The following is a 21,064-nucleotide window of genomic DNA, read 5'->3' as shown; positions in this document are numbered from 1 at the left end:
TTATTGGAGTATAATTGCTTTACAATGTTGTGTTAGTTTCTGCTGTATAACAAAGTGAATCAGCTATATGTATGCGTATATCCCCATATCCCCTTCCATCTTTACTTAAATGTCAATTTCTCAGTGAGAACTTTTCCGATGGCCCTATTTAAAACTATAACCACCACTCCAAGCATCTTCTTTCTCACTTTTCCCTATTTTACTTTTTGCCAGAGCACTTGTCATTATGAAATATGCTGTGTTATTTTACTTACTCTGTTTTGTCTGCGTCCCCTTCCACTACCACCAAACGTAAAGCAAGCTCCATGAGAGCAGGAAATTTGTCTGTACTGTTCACAGCATTATTCTTAGTAACTAGAACAAACCCTCGCACATAGTAGATGCTCAATAAATATTTGCTGAATAAATGCATGAACGTTCATTCTTAAAAACTTCTTAAAATCGCCAATAGATTATATCAGGCAATTCAATACATACGTAGGCATTAAATCTTGACTTAACTATAAATGGTTCAATTAAATTCATTAAGAAAATATACACAGAATCATTTTTAATATTTAAGAAGCTAATTATTGCCCCTATTAAAATCCTGATATATTTGTATATGTCAATAAGGAAACAAAGAATAAAATAATAGCTCTTCCTTCTCACCAGAAAACTTTTTCAAATGTTTGTATTGTTTAGATGAGTGCTTCTCAAACTTTAGCGCACATATACTTGTTAAAATGCAGTTTATGATTAAGTCTGGGGTGGGGCCTGACTTCTGACAAAAATGCTGTTTGTCTCTAGACCAAGATTTGAGTAACTGAGTTTAGATAACTTTTCAGCAGTGTTAAATTGAACATTGATGTAACATTAAAAGATGATATTTTTAGAAACATTCATCCAATAGGAAAAAATGTGTTTAAAAATATTTGTAATGGCTTTAGCAAGGTTACACTAAGTAACTGAGTATAAGAGTTTGATTTATTGTTAATCACGTTATTGTTAATTTATTGTTAATCTTTCACCAAGAGGGAACCCTAACGTAAACTATGGACTGTGGTGATAATGCCATCTCCCGTGTAACAAATAACCACTCTGGTGTGGGACGTGATAGTCTGGGGGGGTTTAAGTTTTGCTGTGAACCTACAACTCCTTTAAAAAATAAATTCTATTGAAAAATTTAAAAGACAGCCTCCAGAATGAGAGAAGATATTTGCAAATCATACATATGATAAGGGCTTAACATCCAGAATATATAAATAACTCTTACAACTCTACAATAAAAAACACACACTTCTGTAAAGAAAAGCACAAAGAACCTTGACAGTTCTCCAAAGAACATACACAAATGGCCAATAAGCACAAGAAAAGATGATTAACGTTGTAGTCATTAGGGAAGGACAAATCAAAACCACAATGAGATTCTACTTCATACACACTAAGATGGCTATAATTTAAAAAGAAAGAAAGAAAGAAAGAAAGAAAACAACAAGTATTGGCTAAGTCCCAGATCTCCTTCAAGAATTTGCCCAGGAGGGGGAATTAGATGAAGGGAGTCCAAAGGTACACACTTCCAGTTACAAGATAAATAAGTACTAGGGCTGTAATGTACAACACGATGACTATAGTTAGCACTGTTGTATGGTATATTTGAAAGAGATTAGATCCTAAGAGTCCTCATTTCAAGGGAAAAAACATTTTTTTCCTCTTTTTATTTTTTTGTACCTATGTGAGAAAATGGATGTCAATGGATTACCACTAAACTTACTGTGGTAATCATTTCACAATATAAATAAGTCACAATGATGTATACCTTAAACTTACACAGGGCTGTATGTTAATCGTATCTCAGTAAAACTGGGGGGGGGGGAATAAATAAGTAAAATGAAAAAAAATTGTTTAAATATCTTTCATCAGGCCTATCCTCATCAGGCTCCCTAACATTGCTATTTTCTCTCTTTCCATTTTTCATCTCCTTTAGTTTACTCTATGTTTTCTCATAGAAAATGTATCACTTATCAACTTCTGACAAACTCTGTAATATACATACACACACACATGGATATTCTGTGTGTGTGTGTATGTGTGTGTGTGTGTGTGTAGAAGAAGAGAGAATATTTTCTGTTTAACACAGGGGAATGGGTAATATGATTTTTGTCTCTTTCATTTATGGATGTACACTAGATGTCTCAAACACTGCTTGACATATACCTTTTCAGTAAATATATGTTAAATTAATTCGATATTTTGTCTTCTCGATTTCTCTTGATCATTCTTGACAGCGTCTTGAAAATGTTATCAGTCTCCGAATCCTCTCTCTCTGACATTTGTGTTCTATTCTATTAATTTGTATTATTAGCTAATTACTTTCTTTGGTAAGGATTTAAGTATATAAATTTTTCACTAAGCATTTTCTTAACTAAATACCACAGGTTTTTTAATGCACTATTATTATTAATTTAAAACATTTTCTAATTTTACTGTAATATTTTTGGTGGGGAGACAGGTTATCAAAAGTATCTCCTAACTAACAGGGAATTTTCTAGCTTTTGTCTTACAACTGATTTCCAGCCTAACTCAAAAGATGTAATCCATGTCACTTTAATCCATTTAAAATTACTGAAGTTTGCTTAGTGCTTACTAACATATATTCTGTGTGTTCTTGAAATAGATGTCTGCAGTTGGGAAATACAGTATTACATGTGCCCATTAGGTTCAGATTACGTACTAATTATTCTGGTCAAATATCCCGCATCCTTACTAATCACAGTGCAGAATTAAATTATTTTGAGCATGCCTGAGATCCTCTTGTGTATCACCAATAAATATGCTAATTGGAAAGTACAGAGAAACAAAAATATGATTGTTTGCCAAAGGAGCCTCTATACCAATGGCAAAATATGTCCCACTAAGATTTCAGATTTCTCAGATACACCAATCACTTTCTTTTTGACTATGTCCTATACTTTAGATATATTTATATTATAAAGCAAAAAAAGAAACCAGTTAATCTTTCTTCCAAATCTTGCTTTCTGAGCCTATATTGGTCTACGGAAAATTAAAGCCACAGGTACTTTTGTTTTATAAAGGATTATTTTCTTTTCCTTTGTCAGAGATGGTCTATGCCTTTACAAAGAGCTCAGCAGTTTCCTTCTTTCTTCTATTCCTAGGTGGTGTATTTATACCAAATGATATTTTAGACGTTTTTTTAGGGTTGTGATACATGTTCAGCCTTTACTTAGACTTCTCACACACAAAAAAACAAAAAAAAAAACAACAAACCAAAAAAACCTCACACAAGTTCCAAAGATCATGAAACCTAAGCCTAAATTCTTGGTTGGTTGTCAGCCAAACTTCTGAGATCAGTTGCTATGGGTGATTTTTTTTTTTTTAAGTTTTTCTTCCTATTCTTCTGGGTCTAATTAAGAATCAAAGTTTATAGTATATGCAGGAAAAATAACAGCACTCATATTTCATATAGCAGGCTCTAGCCACTCTATAATTAAAACATTTAAAACCATTAACGTAGGAATACAATTGAATTTTTAAATACATAATAAAATAAGCAGTGTTATATAAAAAGAAATTATATTCATGTAATAAGAACCAATATCAAAATGTGGGTTACTTTTAAGGTTTGTTCCAACTTTTTGGTTGTTTATTTGTTCTAAGGAGCTGAAAAATTTTTCTTCTTCTTATATAATATCTGGAACTAATTCATCTCTCTTCCTCCAGTATTACTGATATCACAGCCCCATTCAAATGTTACAGTGATTTGGCAATCAGTTCACCAGAAAGCAGCTTCTGATAAAACTTTCCCTCCAAGGGCTTGTAATTACTTTTGTCTTTATTTTCCATACAAAAGAACTACCAAGACAATAAATTTCAGTACATTTCTCTGACCCTCTTAGTATATCAGTATACCCTCCCAAACACAGATAGAGGATTCCTAGAAATATTTGCAAAGTTATTATCTAAATACAAAGAGTTCAAGGAAAATTTAGCCAGAAATAAAATACTTTAAACCCTGAAAAAATTGCATTAAATCATATCTTGGGAAAGAGATAAGTTGGCAACATGACAAATAAAATTCAAAAGCATAGTATCTGTTCTGTTCGACTGATTAGCTAATAGATTTGTGAGATACTCAAATGAAAATGGCAATGAAGAAAATGTAAAAGCATTTGATGCAGAAAATAACTAAAAACGCAGCAAAAATATTCATAAGATAAAGGTAAAAATTAATACAGAATACAAGACTAGCCAAACAGTTTTGCTTGGTTCATATAATAGTAATAATTGATATTATAAGATATAATCCACACTTGAAGAAACAAATAGTTATTCGATATACACAGGATTTCTACATCCACAACTTTTTTGGTTTTCCTAAGATTCAGCTGTACACAGAAGTGGTATGGTGGCTTGGGCAAAGCAGTGAATCATAAATCAAAGTACCTGGAAACTAGGATCAACTCTGTCAGTACCAGTTTTATGAAATTTGACCAAATCTTAGCCACTCTTGTTCAGCAGCTTTATCCATGGAATGCACTAATAATATCTCTCCCACTTACCCCTCGGGTTTCTGTGAAGATCAAGTGGAGATCAGGAGATAGAAGGGCTTTGAAAGTTAAAAGTTCTATGTAACTGTGAGCTCTTAATATACTGACGTGGTTCTTGTGATTCCAGATTTGGTTTCAAGAGGCAAAAAAGAGATCAAACTGTAGTACGCTAGCTCAGAAATTATTATTGGTAACAGTGGAATAATTTGTCAACCTTAATTCTGACAATTTGTATTCACTTCATTTGCAGTGAAATGAGGCAACCACGCACTGTGTTCCATGATTTTACAGAATTCCCTGAATGAGCACATATGGCCCATTTAGCTAAGGATATTTTAGTAGGTGCCGTTTATTATGAGTTGATCTCTTGTAACAGTATTACACAGCTGATATGTGTTTCCCTTAGGAGATCACGTTGTCTATTTTATACATTATCTGGATATTGATTTTTTGTTTTTTTAGCCACTTATCCCAGCTCATAATTGACCCAAGGGAATGACAACTCCCTGAAATCCGTCAAAGCACAAAGGCTTGTCAACCTTACGTGAATTGCCGTTTATGGACGTTTTGCTTGCCTTCTTTCCAAAAATTTATTTCATATGGAAAATACTTGTTTGCGTACCGTTTGTCTTTGAAGACACCTGTTTTCCAGTTAATCTCCAATTCTTCACATACAAACAGAAAGCCATTGATTAGTTTTAAATGACTTTCGGTTCTAAATTAAGTACTGAGAGGGAGAAAGGAATGTATTTAAATGGTTAAATCACCTTACCTGCCTTGGCTGCTGTGTTATATATACTCTGTATTTTCCATCAATGAACCCATTGCACAGAGGAAGGTTGTGGGAGACAAAGGCAAAAGTAAGGAGACAGAACACTTCCACTCACCACAGATGAAAGGAGTCTCATCTGAATTATCAGCACAATCGTTCACAAAATCACACAGCTCGTCCCTGGCAATGCAGTGCTTGTTAGCGCATGTGAATTCTTGAGCCGTACACGTTCTGTCTGTGCTAAGTAGGGGGGAACAATCTTGAAAGGAAATATCATCCACTGCTACATCTCCTATGTAACTGATACCACGTTTTGCCCTGAAGACAACCTTTAAAAAAAAATAAAGCCAATATCAGTTGACTCGTCCATCAGGAATCCAAAACTTGGGGCAAACAGTAAGTACAGTACAGAACATAAGGGCTTGAATCTGATAAAAATGACCCCGTAATCCCTACGATGAAACTGACCCAGGAAGTTTGAGGGATATCGAAGATCTCTACCACACTCAACAGGTAAGGATGTGGGAGTGGCAACACCATTGTCTCTTGTCTAGATTTTTAGGATACAGGGCCTAAGAAACTGGCAGGAGTCACCTACCACTGCAGCCTCTGCAACTCGCAGACCCAAAACAAAACCTGCTCACTTCTGACAGCCTCATCACACGTGGAAGCAGGAGGTCAACCAGGTGACGGAATGCACCAAGAGACAGAAGATGCAAGCATATCTTTTACCTTATTTCATCCACTTCTTGCCATTCCTCTGATCTGTTCAACTCAACTATTTGAAATCGAAAATATGTCAAACCTCAAAACCATGAATGTTTTTAATTGGCCGCATCTTTGGACTTGAAATGATGGTGGTGTGCCTTTGATTAATGTATGTGATGAATGAAATCCTCCTGTGTGCCACTGCTGGACAGTGAGATCCCACTTCTACAGACTTTGATAGAACTGATGAAAAACAGTCACAGGACGCACTAAAGTTTTCAAAGTGAAACTAATTCAGACAGCTTCTACTGAATTTGCCTGCAAGTTAAATATGTATTTGTGTGTTAGCATAAGAAATATTCATATATTTTAAAGTAAATTTAGGACAATTAGAGATGCATTAACAAGAAATACCTATTTACCTCCATGATTTTTATACAAAATAGTTGTCATCAAACTCCCAAACATCTTTTTACCAAATCTAATCAATTACTTTTCTTGAAAGAAGTAGTTTTTCCTTAAGATGTGTTATGCTTTTATACTATGGTATGAAAACCTAGTTGTTTTCCTTTTAAGATGAGAGAATAGAATAACTGAAAATCATGCCTTTCACATTATTATAAAAAAGCAAATAAATGTACAATTTTTACATAAATTCATGTATCAAATTGACATAAAAGGCATACATTTGTTTTCTTCAGAGAAGATGTGCTGGAAAAGAAAAATAAATTCGTAAGATAGATTAAGAGCTTGGATGTGATTAAGACGAGGTGAAACTAGAAAGAATAATAACTACAACTCTTTTATAAGAAAATTGAGCCCAAGAAAAACATGGATACACAAATTGAAAAAGGTACTGTATTATCTGGATATATCTGAACATTTAATTTAAATCTGTGAGACAATGCTCTGTGATTAAGAAATCAGATAACCCAATGCCACACGATGTTGGTTAAGATTCCATAGACTTTAATACTGAATGTGATTAAACTTTTTTTCAAGAGCAATATGATATTTTTTTTCTGGTAAAATAAAAGCTGGGTCAATCATTTTGTAAAATTTAGGAAGCAATAGAGCACAGCATTTGTATTATGGACTTGTAGATGACCTGCCTGTGTTTAAAGTGTATCACTGCCATTGTAGTTATATAAGAAGGGCAAATTATCCAACTTCTAGGTATTTCTGTGCCTAATCTATAAAATGCAGGTAATAAAGGTAGGTACCTCATACAGTTACAGGAGTAAATTTTTTGTTCATAGAACAGAACTTAGCACTTAGTAAGTGCCAGGTATGTGATTGCTCTAGTTATAAAAATTATCATAATTAAATGCTATGTTTAAATTGGGGGTTCCCAAATATAACTGTAAAAACTACCCAATGCTGTATACTTTTACTCAAGGGTTAAAGGCGCTCATGTTTCTGAGGCTAAAGGGACTGATACTGTAAAAATGGAAGGACCATGGATAGTATGTGTGTCTCACTACTATTTCTTCAGTGCATAGTAAGGTGCTTGCACATAGTAGGTTCTTGATATGTTTTTACTGAAGGAATGAATGAATCACATTAAACATCAAATATTCAGAAACCATTAATATTTCATTTTAAGAGTCAAACAACATGGCGTATTTCTCTTCAAATTTCAATGTGAAAAATTAAATTTCAGAAAGACTAAATTAATAATTGATTCCTCTGCTTAAATCCCTCTTAATGTTTTTTTTGTTTGTTTGTTTTTGTTTGCTTTGTTTTGTTTTTTGCGGTACGCGGGCCTCGCACTGTTGTGGCCTCTCCCGTTGCGGAGCACAGGCTCCGGACTCACAGGCTCAGCGGCCACGGCTCACGGGCCCAGCCGCTCCGCGGCATGTGGGATCTTCCCGGACCGGGGCACCAACCCGCGTCCCCTGCATCGGCAGGCAGACTCTCAACCACTGCGCCACCAGGGAAGCCCTTAATGTTGTTCTGAACATGATTTTACCATGCAAATGTTCTACTTGCGCAGACTAGTTAAGAATTCACTGCCTGAAGTGGAAGCCGACGCCTGGCAGCAGCACAGCCTTCTGCATGTTCTTGCTCATGACTCTTCTTGCCTCAGTTAAAAGGTCTTGGAGGTTAAACAGGTGGAATCCTCTTAATGATAAATTTCATACTGTGCAAGGCCACTAAACTGCTGTCCAGTCTTTTCTTCTTCAGGTTGAACTTACTTCTTATCCATTTCCTAAATTATCTGCAAGTGACCCATAAGAAAACTGGGTCCCAGCAAGAGGTCAAAAATATATGGGATTTATTATAGCTAACATTCTAAGAAATTGGGGATAAAGTTGTATCAATGCCTTTAAACAGCTGTATCTAGCCTGTGCTTCCAGTGGAGTTGAAAGGGGCTGATCTATCAGATATGGCATGTGATTGTAGATACAGTTACTGAATATTCACAGCTGATTTGGTTACTCTCGCTACATACTGCATTTCCAGTCCTCTGTATAATTAGCAAAGATATTATAGCTTGTATCTATAGATAAGTGGCTCTAAATTCAAGGAATTAAGCCCTGTGCAGTTACGACTAAGAAAAAATGTTCTCTGACATAAATGGCTCTGGATTCCCACTCTCCCTTATCTAATCTTAAATCTTAATAGCTAAGCTTTACCTTCCAATAAACACCCCTTCTGTCAAAAACAAAACAAGCAAAAACTCCAAAAGCAGAAAACACACACATCCATGGAGCTCCTGTTTTCCTGATAATCCATAAAAAAATAAAATTCACGCTAAATATCTTGGCATATAATTACTTTCAGTTTAAACCTTTTATTCTATGTATTACTTGTTCTTTTCCTTTATTTTTAGGTCTTATCCTCCTAATATTATTGTAATCTACATGAAGACAAATACAGCATCACCCAATTTTGTGCCTCTGAAAATATTTTTCAGTCAGGTAAATCTATTTTCTCTAATAAGGTTCAACAATATAGTGTGCTTTCAAAGGTCTCTTTAATTGGGTTTGAAATAAACTAATGTAATTACTCTGCAGTCTCTGAGAATATATTTGCAAAATAGTGGGAGGTGTTCTTAATATGTAGGAGCCTGATTGTGGAGGCAGGAGATGGTTGCCACTAAAATGAGATGTTCCTAGAAAAATGGTTGCCTCTTTGGGAAAAAAAATTGGGGCATTTCAGAACCGCAAATTCCTTATGGAAAATGCTGTACGGAGTGGTGAGCGTTCATACAGCACATCAGAAAGGGAAAGAGAGACAAGAAGACAAGGGGTAGAGGAAATAAATTAAAATTAAAGAATCAACAAAACTCAATCATCACCTAAATACTTGGATTACAAACCTGTATATGCGAATGAACGCCTAAAAACACCTCAATTTTTTTCCACTGTGCACCTTGCTGTCCGCTTTGAGCCCACAGTTTAGAAGTAACATTGTCTATCTTGCTGAGTACCTGCAGAGACAAATCAAGTAAGAAGTGCTGAAATATTTTACCTTGACAAATTCTAAACATATAGAATTCTCCCAGTAATTTTTTTTCATTTTAATATCAACATGAATCCCTGAGAGAAAAGCTCAGCCATTTTTCATTAGTGCTGTTTTCTAGAACAGCACTGTGTCCCCAGGGTACCTCATGAGCTTTGTGTAATAAAGTTGTGCATGAATATCTGTCAGTCAAGCCTGAAGTTACCTGGCTCCATTTGATTAAGAACTCTTAACTACCTTAGTTTTTAAAAATCTGACAGCAAGAACAATTGGAAGTCTCAATATTAAATAATATTCATGTAGTCACATGAAAAGCACAGAATTGTTTACTAAACACAGTTTTGAGAATGACATTAGGTTCAGTGGGGATGGTGATGTTACAATGGGAGTCCATTCAATTCCAACAGCACATATGGGTGATGTGAGTGGGCACCTAACTCACCTAAGCCAGCAAGAGCTCCCCACCCAACAAACGGACCCTCATTCTAAAGGGAAATTGAGAATCATCTCAGCAAACAAATTATCATGGCTCTTCTTTTAGAATGACACAAAATGAGCCATGAAGAAAGCAATTAAATAGGGAAGAGCAGTAGAGTTCCACATTTTAAAATAACTGACTTAGATGATGTATTTAATTATTTCACAACACTATTTTTTTTACATCTTTATTGGAGTATAATTGCTTTACAATGGTGTGTTAATTTCTGCTTTATAACAAAGTGAATCAGTTATACATATACATATGTTCCCATATCTCTTCCCTCTTGCGTCTCCCTCCCTCCCACCCTCCCTATCCCACCCCTCTAGGTGGTCACAAAGCAACGAGCTGATCTCCCTGTACACCACTAATTTTTAACAATACAATGTGTGTAACCAATTCATTATTCACATAAAGGGTTTGGGGAGGTTTTGACTTTTGAAAGTGAAGGTAACTTTGAATGCTTTCATGATCAGTTTTTTAAAAATTAAATGCAGTGGACTTCCCTGGTGCTGCAGTGGTTATGAATCCGCCTGCCAATGCAGGGGACACGGGTTTGACCCTTGGTCCGGGAAGATCCCACATGCCACGGAGCAACTAAGCCCGTGTGCCACAACTACTAAGCCTGTGCTCTAGAGCCCATAAGCCACAACTACTGAGCCCTCACGCCACACCTACTGAAGCCCATGCGCCTAGAGCCCGTGCTCTGCAACAAGAGAAGCCACAGCAATGGGAAGCCCACGCACTGCAACGAAGAATAGCCCCTGCTCGGTGCAACTAGAGGAAGCCCGTGCGCAGCAACAAAGACCCAACGCAGCCAAAATGAAATAAATAAATGTATTTTAAAAAATTAAATGCAAATGGTTATTTTTATAGAGCTAGAGTTTCTAGAGTCATATACAAAGTCATATGTGGCTAGCAAAGATATCACTAAATTCTTGAATTCAAGTTGAATCAACATATTATTAAAGTCAAGAAAATAGAATTTCTAAAAAATATAAAAATCTTTTTTGAAGGATACTAAAAAGAATGTATAGGAATTAGATCTTCTTTGTATGAATACTGCTCTATACACAAATCACTAAGGAAAACTGTGTTCATGCAACATAGTAATGCAACATTTAATGTTATTTTACTCAGCTGTGCACGAAATAAGGATCATATGTATTACCATTTTAATTATTTTATAATTAACTACTTATAAAATTTTAAGGTTGTTTTATAATTTTTCATCTACTAACACAAAATCTTATTCTGAAAAAATGAAAGCCTATTTTAGATAATTAATCTCAACCACAAAATATACCTGGTAAGTAATTCTCATTTTTCTGATGCAAACCCTGTAGTTAGCTGTATTGATTGTTTTGTCTAAAACCATTTTTAAAAACTCAGTGAGACACAAATGGTAAATTGTCACATCAATCCACAAGACTACTTGGATACTTTCAGATTATTAAACATGCACACATACATATACACAAACAAGTTTACTCTTAAACTGTTTTTGGTGAGAAGTCTCACCTATAACAAATAAAACTATTCTTCCAAAATTACTTTATAAATTTAACATGTTTCCAATTAAAAGAAAGTAACAGCATTTTAAAAATATGTTTATCTAATTTGGGGAGGAAAATAATATTTAATATGGCCAGGAAAATCGTAGAATAAGACAGTTAAAAAATAAAAAAAAAACCTAATATTAAAATTACATCAAGCTACTAGGAAAGAAGTGGTTAAGCTGATCTGCAGTCTATTTCTATTTATTGGGGAAAAATAGAGCAGGTAGCCCAAGTGTAATCTCTTTGCAAATATACTAAACATAGGCTTTTTGGAAAACAAATTAATGCTATTTGACAGGGGGAGAGACCTTATCTATGGCTGCTTTTAGCGAGATATCCCTGGTCTAAAACTGCTCATGTAGACAATTCTGAAATCTGGGGATTTATTTTTCAGACATGGCTTCTTGGAAAATGTCACGTAAGCTATGAAACAGAGTATAAATGGAGATGCTTCAAAATTGAGTTGGCTTCTCTGTGTAAGTGATGTGTCTATACATATACTTACAAACCTTACCTATTATATAAGGCACGTCTAATAGGGGAAGACAGGATCTAGGGGATCTGCATTAAATTTGCAGAACCTCTTTCTGTTTTGTCCGTATAACTTAGTCATCTAAAAGAAACCAGGACCCCCTGGAAAAATAGTTACCTCCAGGGATGGAACAGGATAACAAAAAGATGAGTCTGGAACATCTTCTTGGCCAGAAAGAAGGGAAATGATCAAAGAATGATTGGACTTGTCAAAGAGACATAGAAGTCAGTTTAAAGGGTCTCCTATAACTGAATCTGGGACAATGTAAGAACCAATAAATAGTAATAGTGTTGACAACAAATTGGATAAAATAGGAATCCATGAGTCCACACTGATATAAATCAATAAATGGAGAATTTTTCTAACAAGAGAAAACCAACCTACAAATGTAGACAGAATAATGGAGTTAGACACAAATAGGCAATCATCATAGTAAAATTAATGTGGCAAAAAATACTAAAGGAAGCAAAAATTAGTGGGTATAATTGAGTTGAGATCAGGATTTTACATATGCTCAAAATATCTCATCACAAAATATTTATTGATAACAAAGGGAACAAAACTACTGAGACCAATAGACATCATGTACTAACCAATGGGATACAATAAAAATAATACAATATTGGTGGTATTACAGGGAAAAACATGCTTAACATTGAACAAATCCAATTTGAAGGACGTTTCACAAAATGACTGGATTATAACCTTTAAAAATATCAAGATCATAAAGTTTAAGGGAAATGAAGGAATTACTTCAGTTTTAAAGACACTAGGGACTTCCCTGGTGGTGTGGTGGTTGAGAATCCACCTGCCAATGCAGGGGACACGGGTTCCATCCCTGGTGCGGGAAGATCCCACATGCCACGGAGCAACTAAGCCCATGTGCCACAACTACTGAGCCTGAGCTCTAGAGCCTGCGAGCCACAACTACTGAGCCCACGTGCCACACGACTGAAGCCTGCGTGCCTAGAGCCTGTGCCCCACAACGAGAAGCCACTGCAATGAGAAGCCTATGCACCATAACGAAGAGTAGCCCCCCTGCTTGCCACAACTAGAGAAAGCCTGCATGCAACAACAAAGACCCAACACAGCCAAAAATAAAATAAAAATAAATAAATTTATAAAAAATAAAGACACTAGAAAGAAATAACAATGGAGTGTGATAAGTAATTCTGTATTCAACTCAATTTTTCCTATAAAAGATGTTATTGGGACAATGGGCAAAAAACCAGAATCTCTGAGTGAAAGGTAGAATGCAGTTGTCTGTGAGATTCTTGCAACCTTTTGTGAGTATGAAACAATTTCTTTTTTTACAAAAAAACAATTTGAAAGAGAATATTGGAGAATGTAGCACCACTATATCAAAGACAGCAAGAAGGCACATCTGAATATCACCAAAATGTATATATTCATTTGATTGTGTTATTCTCAGAATATTGATACTGAAACCTATATGACATATTTCAAGGGTAAAACAGTATTACACAGAAGCTGCAACCTCAGAATAAAGACCATAATCATAAATAGAATAGTTTAAAGAAAACCTATTAGCCATTCAGGTCCAATTCTACTAAAGCTTTTTTTCAATCATACTGTTTTCAAACCAGTGAAGTATTGATAAACTGTCCATTTTCATTTATTAGCAGATTACATATTTTAATAACACTAAATTATACAATATGAATTTTTGTAGAAGAAATTCAGAAAATGCAATTGCCTAAGCAGTACCTGGAGAGAACCAACTGTGGCACCATTCATATGAGTCCAGAACACCAGGGTACATTTTGGTCCCGTGCGTGAAATAACAGGAGTGAGGATGTCAGCCATGTCACCAAACTTTCCATTTGAGCTATCAGCATACAGGTACCAGCCATCTGCGGTATTTCTGGGGAAAGAATGATGCATTTATCAGGTAAAAAAAGAAAATCATAAAATACAGTTTGTCATTAACCATATTTTATTGTTCTAAAATTTCTCCTAAAAGTATAACAATGTTTTTAGAATGATGGTGACACATAAATAACTCTACTATTTTGATTTTGAATCCATGTGTCCATTGGTACAATGTACAAAAATTATGGTAAAGGTTGAAATCATTAGGTCTAATATGTAATAACTTGGTTGATTTTTTTATAATAATACTGCTGATACTGTGAACAGTTTTGTAGAGTTTTTTTATGTGGGTAAAATGAGACATTGATGCATTGAATACATTTAGAAGAGGCATAAAAAGAACAAAAATATAAATAATTAAAGTATGAAAAAGAGAAAGGAAGCTGTCTTGGAGTTCTACTCACTGGTCTAAAAGGATTTCAGGTTCAAATTTATTTTATCTATTAATTTAGGTAAGTTTTACTTAAACATATTTTAATAAGCAGGTAGATAACCTTTTAATGTTGTTTTAAGTAAAGAAGGGTATTTATTAGTTCACATAACTGAAAAGTACAGGGGATACACTAGCTTCAGGCACAGTTGGATCCAGGGGCACAACCACTGTTATCAGGACTCAAGTCTCTCCATCATCTGGCTTAAGTGAGTAGATAATTTTTAAAGTATGTCTTTTTTTCCCCTAGTTCCAAACCAGAGAGGGAAAATAATGATGGAAACACTTAAATATCAATGTAATCTTGCCATAAGGGATAGAGTTTATGCCCCCACTTTACCAATTCAAAAAAGAGATAATAAAACATTAAAGACATGTTATTTTTGAAATATTAAATAAGGAAGTGATTCCTCAAAATTCGGACATTCTGGCACTCTTTAATTTCTTTGATTAATTATATTTCACACCACTTTTTCACCACATGTGATACTAGTACCATGGAGTTTAAACTTGCTACTTATTAAAACCATTTTGAAAGTTTTATCTTTTTTTTTTGAGGAAAGACATGAATCATTAATAGAAAATAGATGGAGAGAAAGAGAGAGGTATTCATTCAGTCACCACGTATTTACTGAGTCAGTCTTTCCAGTGTTACTTGTCCAAGGCACTGGGAATGTGCTGTGGGCAAAAGACATGGCAGGGCTGGCCTCTGACCTCAGCACTTACTAGACGGGCAACATTAGGCAGGTTATTCAACCTCTCTGAACCTATTGGTTTCTTCATTTATAAAACAGGATAGCTCCATGTTACTACTAGGAGTTAGAAATAGAATAAGTGGACTTTCTATCCCAGTACTCGCCCATCTTACATATTTAATAAATGGTAGTTGTGATTTGTGGTTATGTTTATGTCATTAGTTGCTGCTAATAAAGAACTTGGTGCCCTGTGAACTACACAGGGTATGAATTAGGACTGCTTTTAAGAGCTAGGATTATTATATTAATTTGTCTGAATTGTGTGTCAATGAATAAAAAGTTCCAGCTTTGTTCCTTGTGTGTGTTTAATATCCCGGGACCCCACAGATGCTGAGAACAAAGATGAATACATGAATTTTTCATTGGTTCACAGATTCACTGTGATCCAGCACAGTTTTTAGTAGATATATTTTCCCCCAAATTGACAAACTGATTCTAAGCTTAATATGGAAATCCAAAGGACTAGGAATAGCCAATTTTATCACAAAGGAGAACAAAGTTAGACAATTTACTCTATCAGATACTGATTCATTATAATGGTAGAATAATCAAGACAGGGTGGTATTGAAGTAAAGACGGAAAAATGGGCCAGAGAAATGCATAAGAGAGTCCTGAAAATTCTACATATATTTATACATCTGACTTATGAAAAGCTTAGCTCTTCAGAGCAGTGAAGGAAAGGACAATCTTTTCAATGTGGATTGAATAAATTAGGTAGCCTTGTGGGGAAAAAACAAACCTTGACCCCTATTTCACAGCATTCAAAAATAATAAACTGCAGGTAGAATGTACCTGAAATGTGAAAGGTAAAACAACAAAGCTTGCCTAAGATACATAACAATATCTTCATGATATGAGACTGAGAATTAATTTTTAATAATATATAAGGATTACTATCCATAACGGGAAATACAAAAAATAGGACTGTATTCAAATTAAGGATTTCAGTTTATCAGAGATACCAATATGATGATCAAGGCCAACCAGTGAATGGGAGAAAACATTTGCATCCCATTTAACGAATGTTACACTTACTATCTACTATATGTCATGCACTATGCCAGACGTTCAACAATGCCTGTGTGTTTGTAGTGTGTGTATGTCTTTATACATACATATTATATAACTACACACATACAAGGAAGAACAGAATGAAATGTCCCCAAATGCTAATATGTTTTTATCTTTGTTTGGGGGCCACGGCTATTTTCTTTCCTACACAGTGCCTGGTTCACAGTAGACTCTCCAAAAGTACTTGATAAACAAAATACACAAGGTAGTTTAAAATCAGTACAGCACATGTGGAAATAAATAGACCAATGGAGTGACAGAACTGTAGAGTCAGATAAAATTACACAGGAAAAGTTGATAATAATATATTCCAGGCTGGGGGAGAAAAAAAAAAACAAAAAGACAGAACAATGTTAGAGACCATGGAAGAATTAAGTGACTAAAAGTCACAATTCTAGTAATGATAAAAGCATCTACTCAATGGTTCTTCAACTGGAGGTCCCTGTACTAATTTCCCAGAAACTACACGATGAAAAATGCTAATGTTTAATTTCCCCAATACAGTATAACTTGAGAAAATTCAGTCACAATAATAAATTTAAAATAAATTATTGAAACAATTCTTTATAATTATATATCCTTGAAATATATATATTTCAACTGCAAGGAAAACGAAAAAAGGGAGACATGCCAGGAGATCAATTTGAAAAATGCAGATAACAAAACTGCATCTGTGCTTTTACACTGCCCCACAAACACTGTACTAGTGTAAAAGTGTATCATTCGGTCGCCAGTCTTTTATGCATTAACTGGGGGCACATCATGCATGCATGATTCCTAATGGAAAAATGAAGAATTATACGAACACTTGCCTATGTCTGAGATGAGATTATCTGAGCATGTACCTGCAAAGGAAATCAACTGCCCTCCTGGGATGAATACAGCAGTAATGATCACACCTAACTGTGCTGTCACTCATAAAGTATCAGCATCTCTCTCCCAGCCCTCAAATTGTCACTTCTCAAACAGGGCTGGAAGGAGGATGTTTTATAGAAATATACCTTTCCTAACAAAACATGTCATAAACCACACAGTAGTAAAGGTTTAAAGAAAGCAGTGCTTTACACTCAGGTGTTGCGAAAATAAAGATCCCAGGCGATGATGTACAAGTCATTAAAAAGTCATTTATTAAAAGAGATCTGATTTATAGTCCAAGCTGTTTTACAGAACGTTGCCTAAGCCTCATAGGATAATCAGTTTCTAAAGTCTTAATATTACACAAATTAAGCAATTTAAAAATTGACATTTTTCCCCCTTATTTGAGAATCTCCTGGGTATTCACCCTAATTAAATTAATAAGAAAAAATACCCTTGCATGGACAAATAAAAATATTCTTGAGTTAGGTCAACTGACCTTTAATACTTGTACAGTTATAAGGGACACATTCTTCAGGCTTATCCTCTGGGTTGAGATATAGCCTGTGATTGATTATGATGATGTAGGCTGTTATAACGTACCTGATGGGATATGAGCTACTGAAAGTTGTCATGAACTTGATTACTTTCGTGAGAAACAGAAAATACAAACTGTTCAACAGTACAATCCTCCTAGGGGTTTCCACAGTATTACCCTCGTGTCTGTGGTGCACCAACCTTGCTATGTGCAACTGCTCCCCGCCCCTCCCACCAACTCCACGGTCTGACCCACCAACTGCTGGAGCTTCTTAAATAAGACGGAACACTCAGAGTTCTTATGTGGGATTTTTAGAATATAAATTAAGGAAAAAGGAACATTCCTTCTTGAACGTCAAGGCATGCTTCCCCTCCATCCTCCCACCCCACCAAACAAGGTTTGAAACCGGCTCTGTCGGACTCCAAAATTCCACACACACCCTCTAGACTCTGCTGGAGTGTTGCAGAAGAGACAAACAAAAAAGTTTCTATCTCACCTTATTGGTCCTTTATAATACACATCTGATCCTACCATCCTGCTAGAAATCTTCAACACACCTTTACTGACTCAAAGTGAGATTCTTGAACAAAACTGTATGTTCCTGGATTGCAAGTAAATAAGAAGCCACAGTAAAGTACACATCAATTCATTACACACACTGTCAGATCAGCTGACACTTTTTTTCATAGTGAGACTTTCTTGATAATTGAAGCAGTGAATTAATTTGCATTCTGGTGCAAGCTCTTTTATATGGTTATGTATTTGTAACTAACAGTCCACAGGAGGTGGGAGATAGATGGGCCCCCGGGCCAGACAGCTGGTGCTTGTGAAGTGGAATAAAATTGAAGCTTTGTTCTCACCCAGGAACTCCAAGGACAAAGCTAGTGGCAGAAGCTGAGCTCCGCTGAAGTAAAGAGATAAGGTGCCCACTCCTGAGGTCAAGGAAGACTTCCCTCTGCACAGGTGCAGGAAGGCTTCTTGGGGGACAAAAAGGGAGGGGGGCACCACCCCATAATATGTGTGCACATGCACCCACAGGCCTCTGTGGTGGGATCAATCTTAGCAAAAAGTTGAGCACGCATGTTGGGGACGGTCCTGGAAACATTCAGGTGTGAAAAAAACACGAGAAAATTGGCCAAAGGTAAACAAAGACCTGGAAGGACTGTCCTGTGTAAGTGAATTAAATCACGTCTTTACGGCACTCCTCATTCAGGATGCCCCCAGTCCCCTCCAGGTGTGTATCCCTGCTTTGCTTCTGACTTACTGTTCTCCTTCTTAGAGAGGACACCATACCCTTTCTCTCTGGATGTGTGTTTCTGCCTTGCTGCTGTCTTAAATAAACAAACTGTTTGTCTGTGTGCTCTCCCACATGTTATGCTGTGTCTCCAATAATAAACTTTGTACCTGTTTTTACAGTTTTTGCCTCCTTAAAACATTCTTGCTTTCAAATGGCGGAAAGAGCTAGGGCCACTTTGCTTCTAGCCCCTAGCCCCTGGTGGTCTAGTGGCTAGGATTCGTGGTTTTCAACCAGGCTACCCAGGTTCAATTCCTGGGCAGGAAACTAAGATCTCCCTTCAGGACCACTCACTGCTGTCTTCTCTGAGATCATCCAGAGTGGTCTTTCATACTGAATTGGTATATAACCGGGATCAGAGAATATTTTTCTGTAAAGGCCATACGGTAAATATTTTAGGGTTTGTGGGCCATACGGTCTTTGTTACAATTATCAGCTCTTTGTGGCATAAAAGCATCTATGGACTGCTTAAATGAATGATTATAGCCATGTTCCCAATACAACTATATTAACAAAAACAGGCATCAGACCAGAATTGGCCCACAGGCCATAATTTGTTCACCACCATTCTATGGATAAAACTCTCAATTCATCAGGATCTGAGAAATAACTTTCTATACTAATATCCAGCTTCATCTTTCATATATTACTTTACTCAGACACCGAGATCTATACCCATCATATGGATTCATGCAGTTACTTGGATACATCATGTACTTTATTTTCTCTGTCTCCCTTACACTGGTCTTTCTCCTGAGCACACATATAACCTCTACACTTGGTCTTTCCCCTATACTACTTGGATTTACCTTCCACAACATATCTCAAGTACACTCTCATTTCCAAGCCTTCTTAAATTCCTACACTCAAAATCCCCTGATTCAAAATCACCCCTCACTTAAGAATTCCATATCATTTTATACATAACTTTTTATTTTTATTTTATTTTATTATTATTATTTTTTTGCGGTACGCGGGCCTCTCATTGTTGTGGCCTCTCCCGTTGCGGAGCACAGGCTCCGGACGAGCAGGCTCAGCGGCCATGGCTCACGGGCCCAGCCGCTCCGCGGCATGTGGGATCCTCCCAGACCGGGGCACGAACCCACGTCCCCTGCATCAGAAGGCGGACTCTCAACCACTGCGCCACCAGGGAAGCCCTATACATAACTTTTCAGATGCATTTTTCATATTAGATTTTAATTCACTGAATATGAAGTTATATGCCCCACTAGATCATAAATATACCAAGACACATATTTTAACTTATTTATTAAAGTATCTAGAATACCTTATAAAATGGCTTAAACTCAATTGGTGCTTAATAAATATTTCCTGAATATGTTGCTAAATAAGCAGGAGATATTTCTTGCTTTTCTATAACAAAATTCTCCTTTACACATACAATTTGCATCTCAATTTTGAAAAAGGATTTACAATTTTAGCAGCTTTTGGATTTCTCTTTCCTAGTCTTATGAAACCAAAAATGAAGAAAAAGCATTTGTTGAAATTTTATATAACCACCTGTTTCACCAATTCAAATTCAATAACAAAGGTATTACAGTCAATTACTTTAATTAGGAGCACCCATGGTTCTTGTTTCAATATTGTACGACATTCACTGGAGAATAGCTCTTGTGAGGCAAAAAGAAACACATTTTTTAAAAAAACCAACTGATAAATTTAAAACTCTAAGAAGTTACACCATGTAGCTATATTTATTTATGATCTAATTCCAAAACAGGAATTCAGAAGGCTCACTAAAATATGTATATTCTCTGTTAAATAGATTTCAGGTCAAAGAAACACTAGCTTCTACAATGTATAAAATATGGGAATTTTTAGAATCAGTCTTTAAATTAGTATGTCTTTAAATTAAGGAGTATTAAATAATAGTTTATTATTTGATACTCGCAACAAACCTAAGAAGGTAGGATTATACATTACTATTTCATACATGAGATATCTAAAATTAAACAATTTGCCAATGGTAATTCCCTTGGTAAATATTGAAGTCAGGACTGGAGTTAGATTCATCTCCCCATATTTTATACTCTAAACTAGTTGTCCTCTAAGGATGGTGTCTGGACCAGCAGCATCAGCATCACCTGGAAACTTATTTAAAGTGCCAATTCTTGGGCCCTATCTCAGACCTACTGAATCAAGG

The 21,064-nt window shown here is 35.8% G+C and overlaps 1 protein-coding gene across 1 annotated transcript in view; it reads right to left on the bottom strand.

Moving 5' to 3' along the window:
- The window catches only part of MALRD1 (MAM and LDL receptor class A domain containing 1), a 598,156-nt gene that overhangs the window by 342,982 nt on the left and 234,110 nt on the right, over window positions 1–21,064 (bottom strand). Inside the window, exons 23-25 of the mRNA XM_065871795.1 lie at window positions 13,793–13,949; window positions 9,353–9,463; window positions 5,435–5,648 (exon numbers count right to left, since the gene is read on the bottom strand). Of these exons, the coding sequence (XP_065727867.1) occupies window positions 5,435–5,648; window positions 9,353–9,463; window positions 13,793–13,949 (482 nt within the window). The remainder of the gene's footprint in view (window positions 1–5,434; window positions 5,649–9,352; window positions 9,464–13,792; window positions 13,950–21,064) is intronic.

The sequence above is a fragment of the Phocoena phocoena genome, chromosome 2 (genome assembly GCF_963924675.1).
Source record: "Phocoena phocoena chromosome 2, mPhoPho1.1, whole genome shotgun sequence".
NCBI classification, from domain to species: Eukaryota; Metazoa; Chordata; class Mammalia; order Artiodactyla; family Phocoenidae; genus Phocoena; species Phocoena phocoena.
This window is presented reverse-complemented; position numbering and strand designations above follow the sequence as displayed.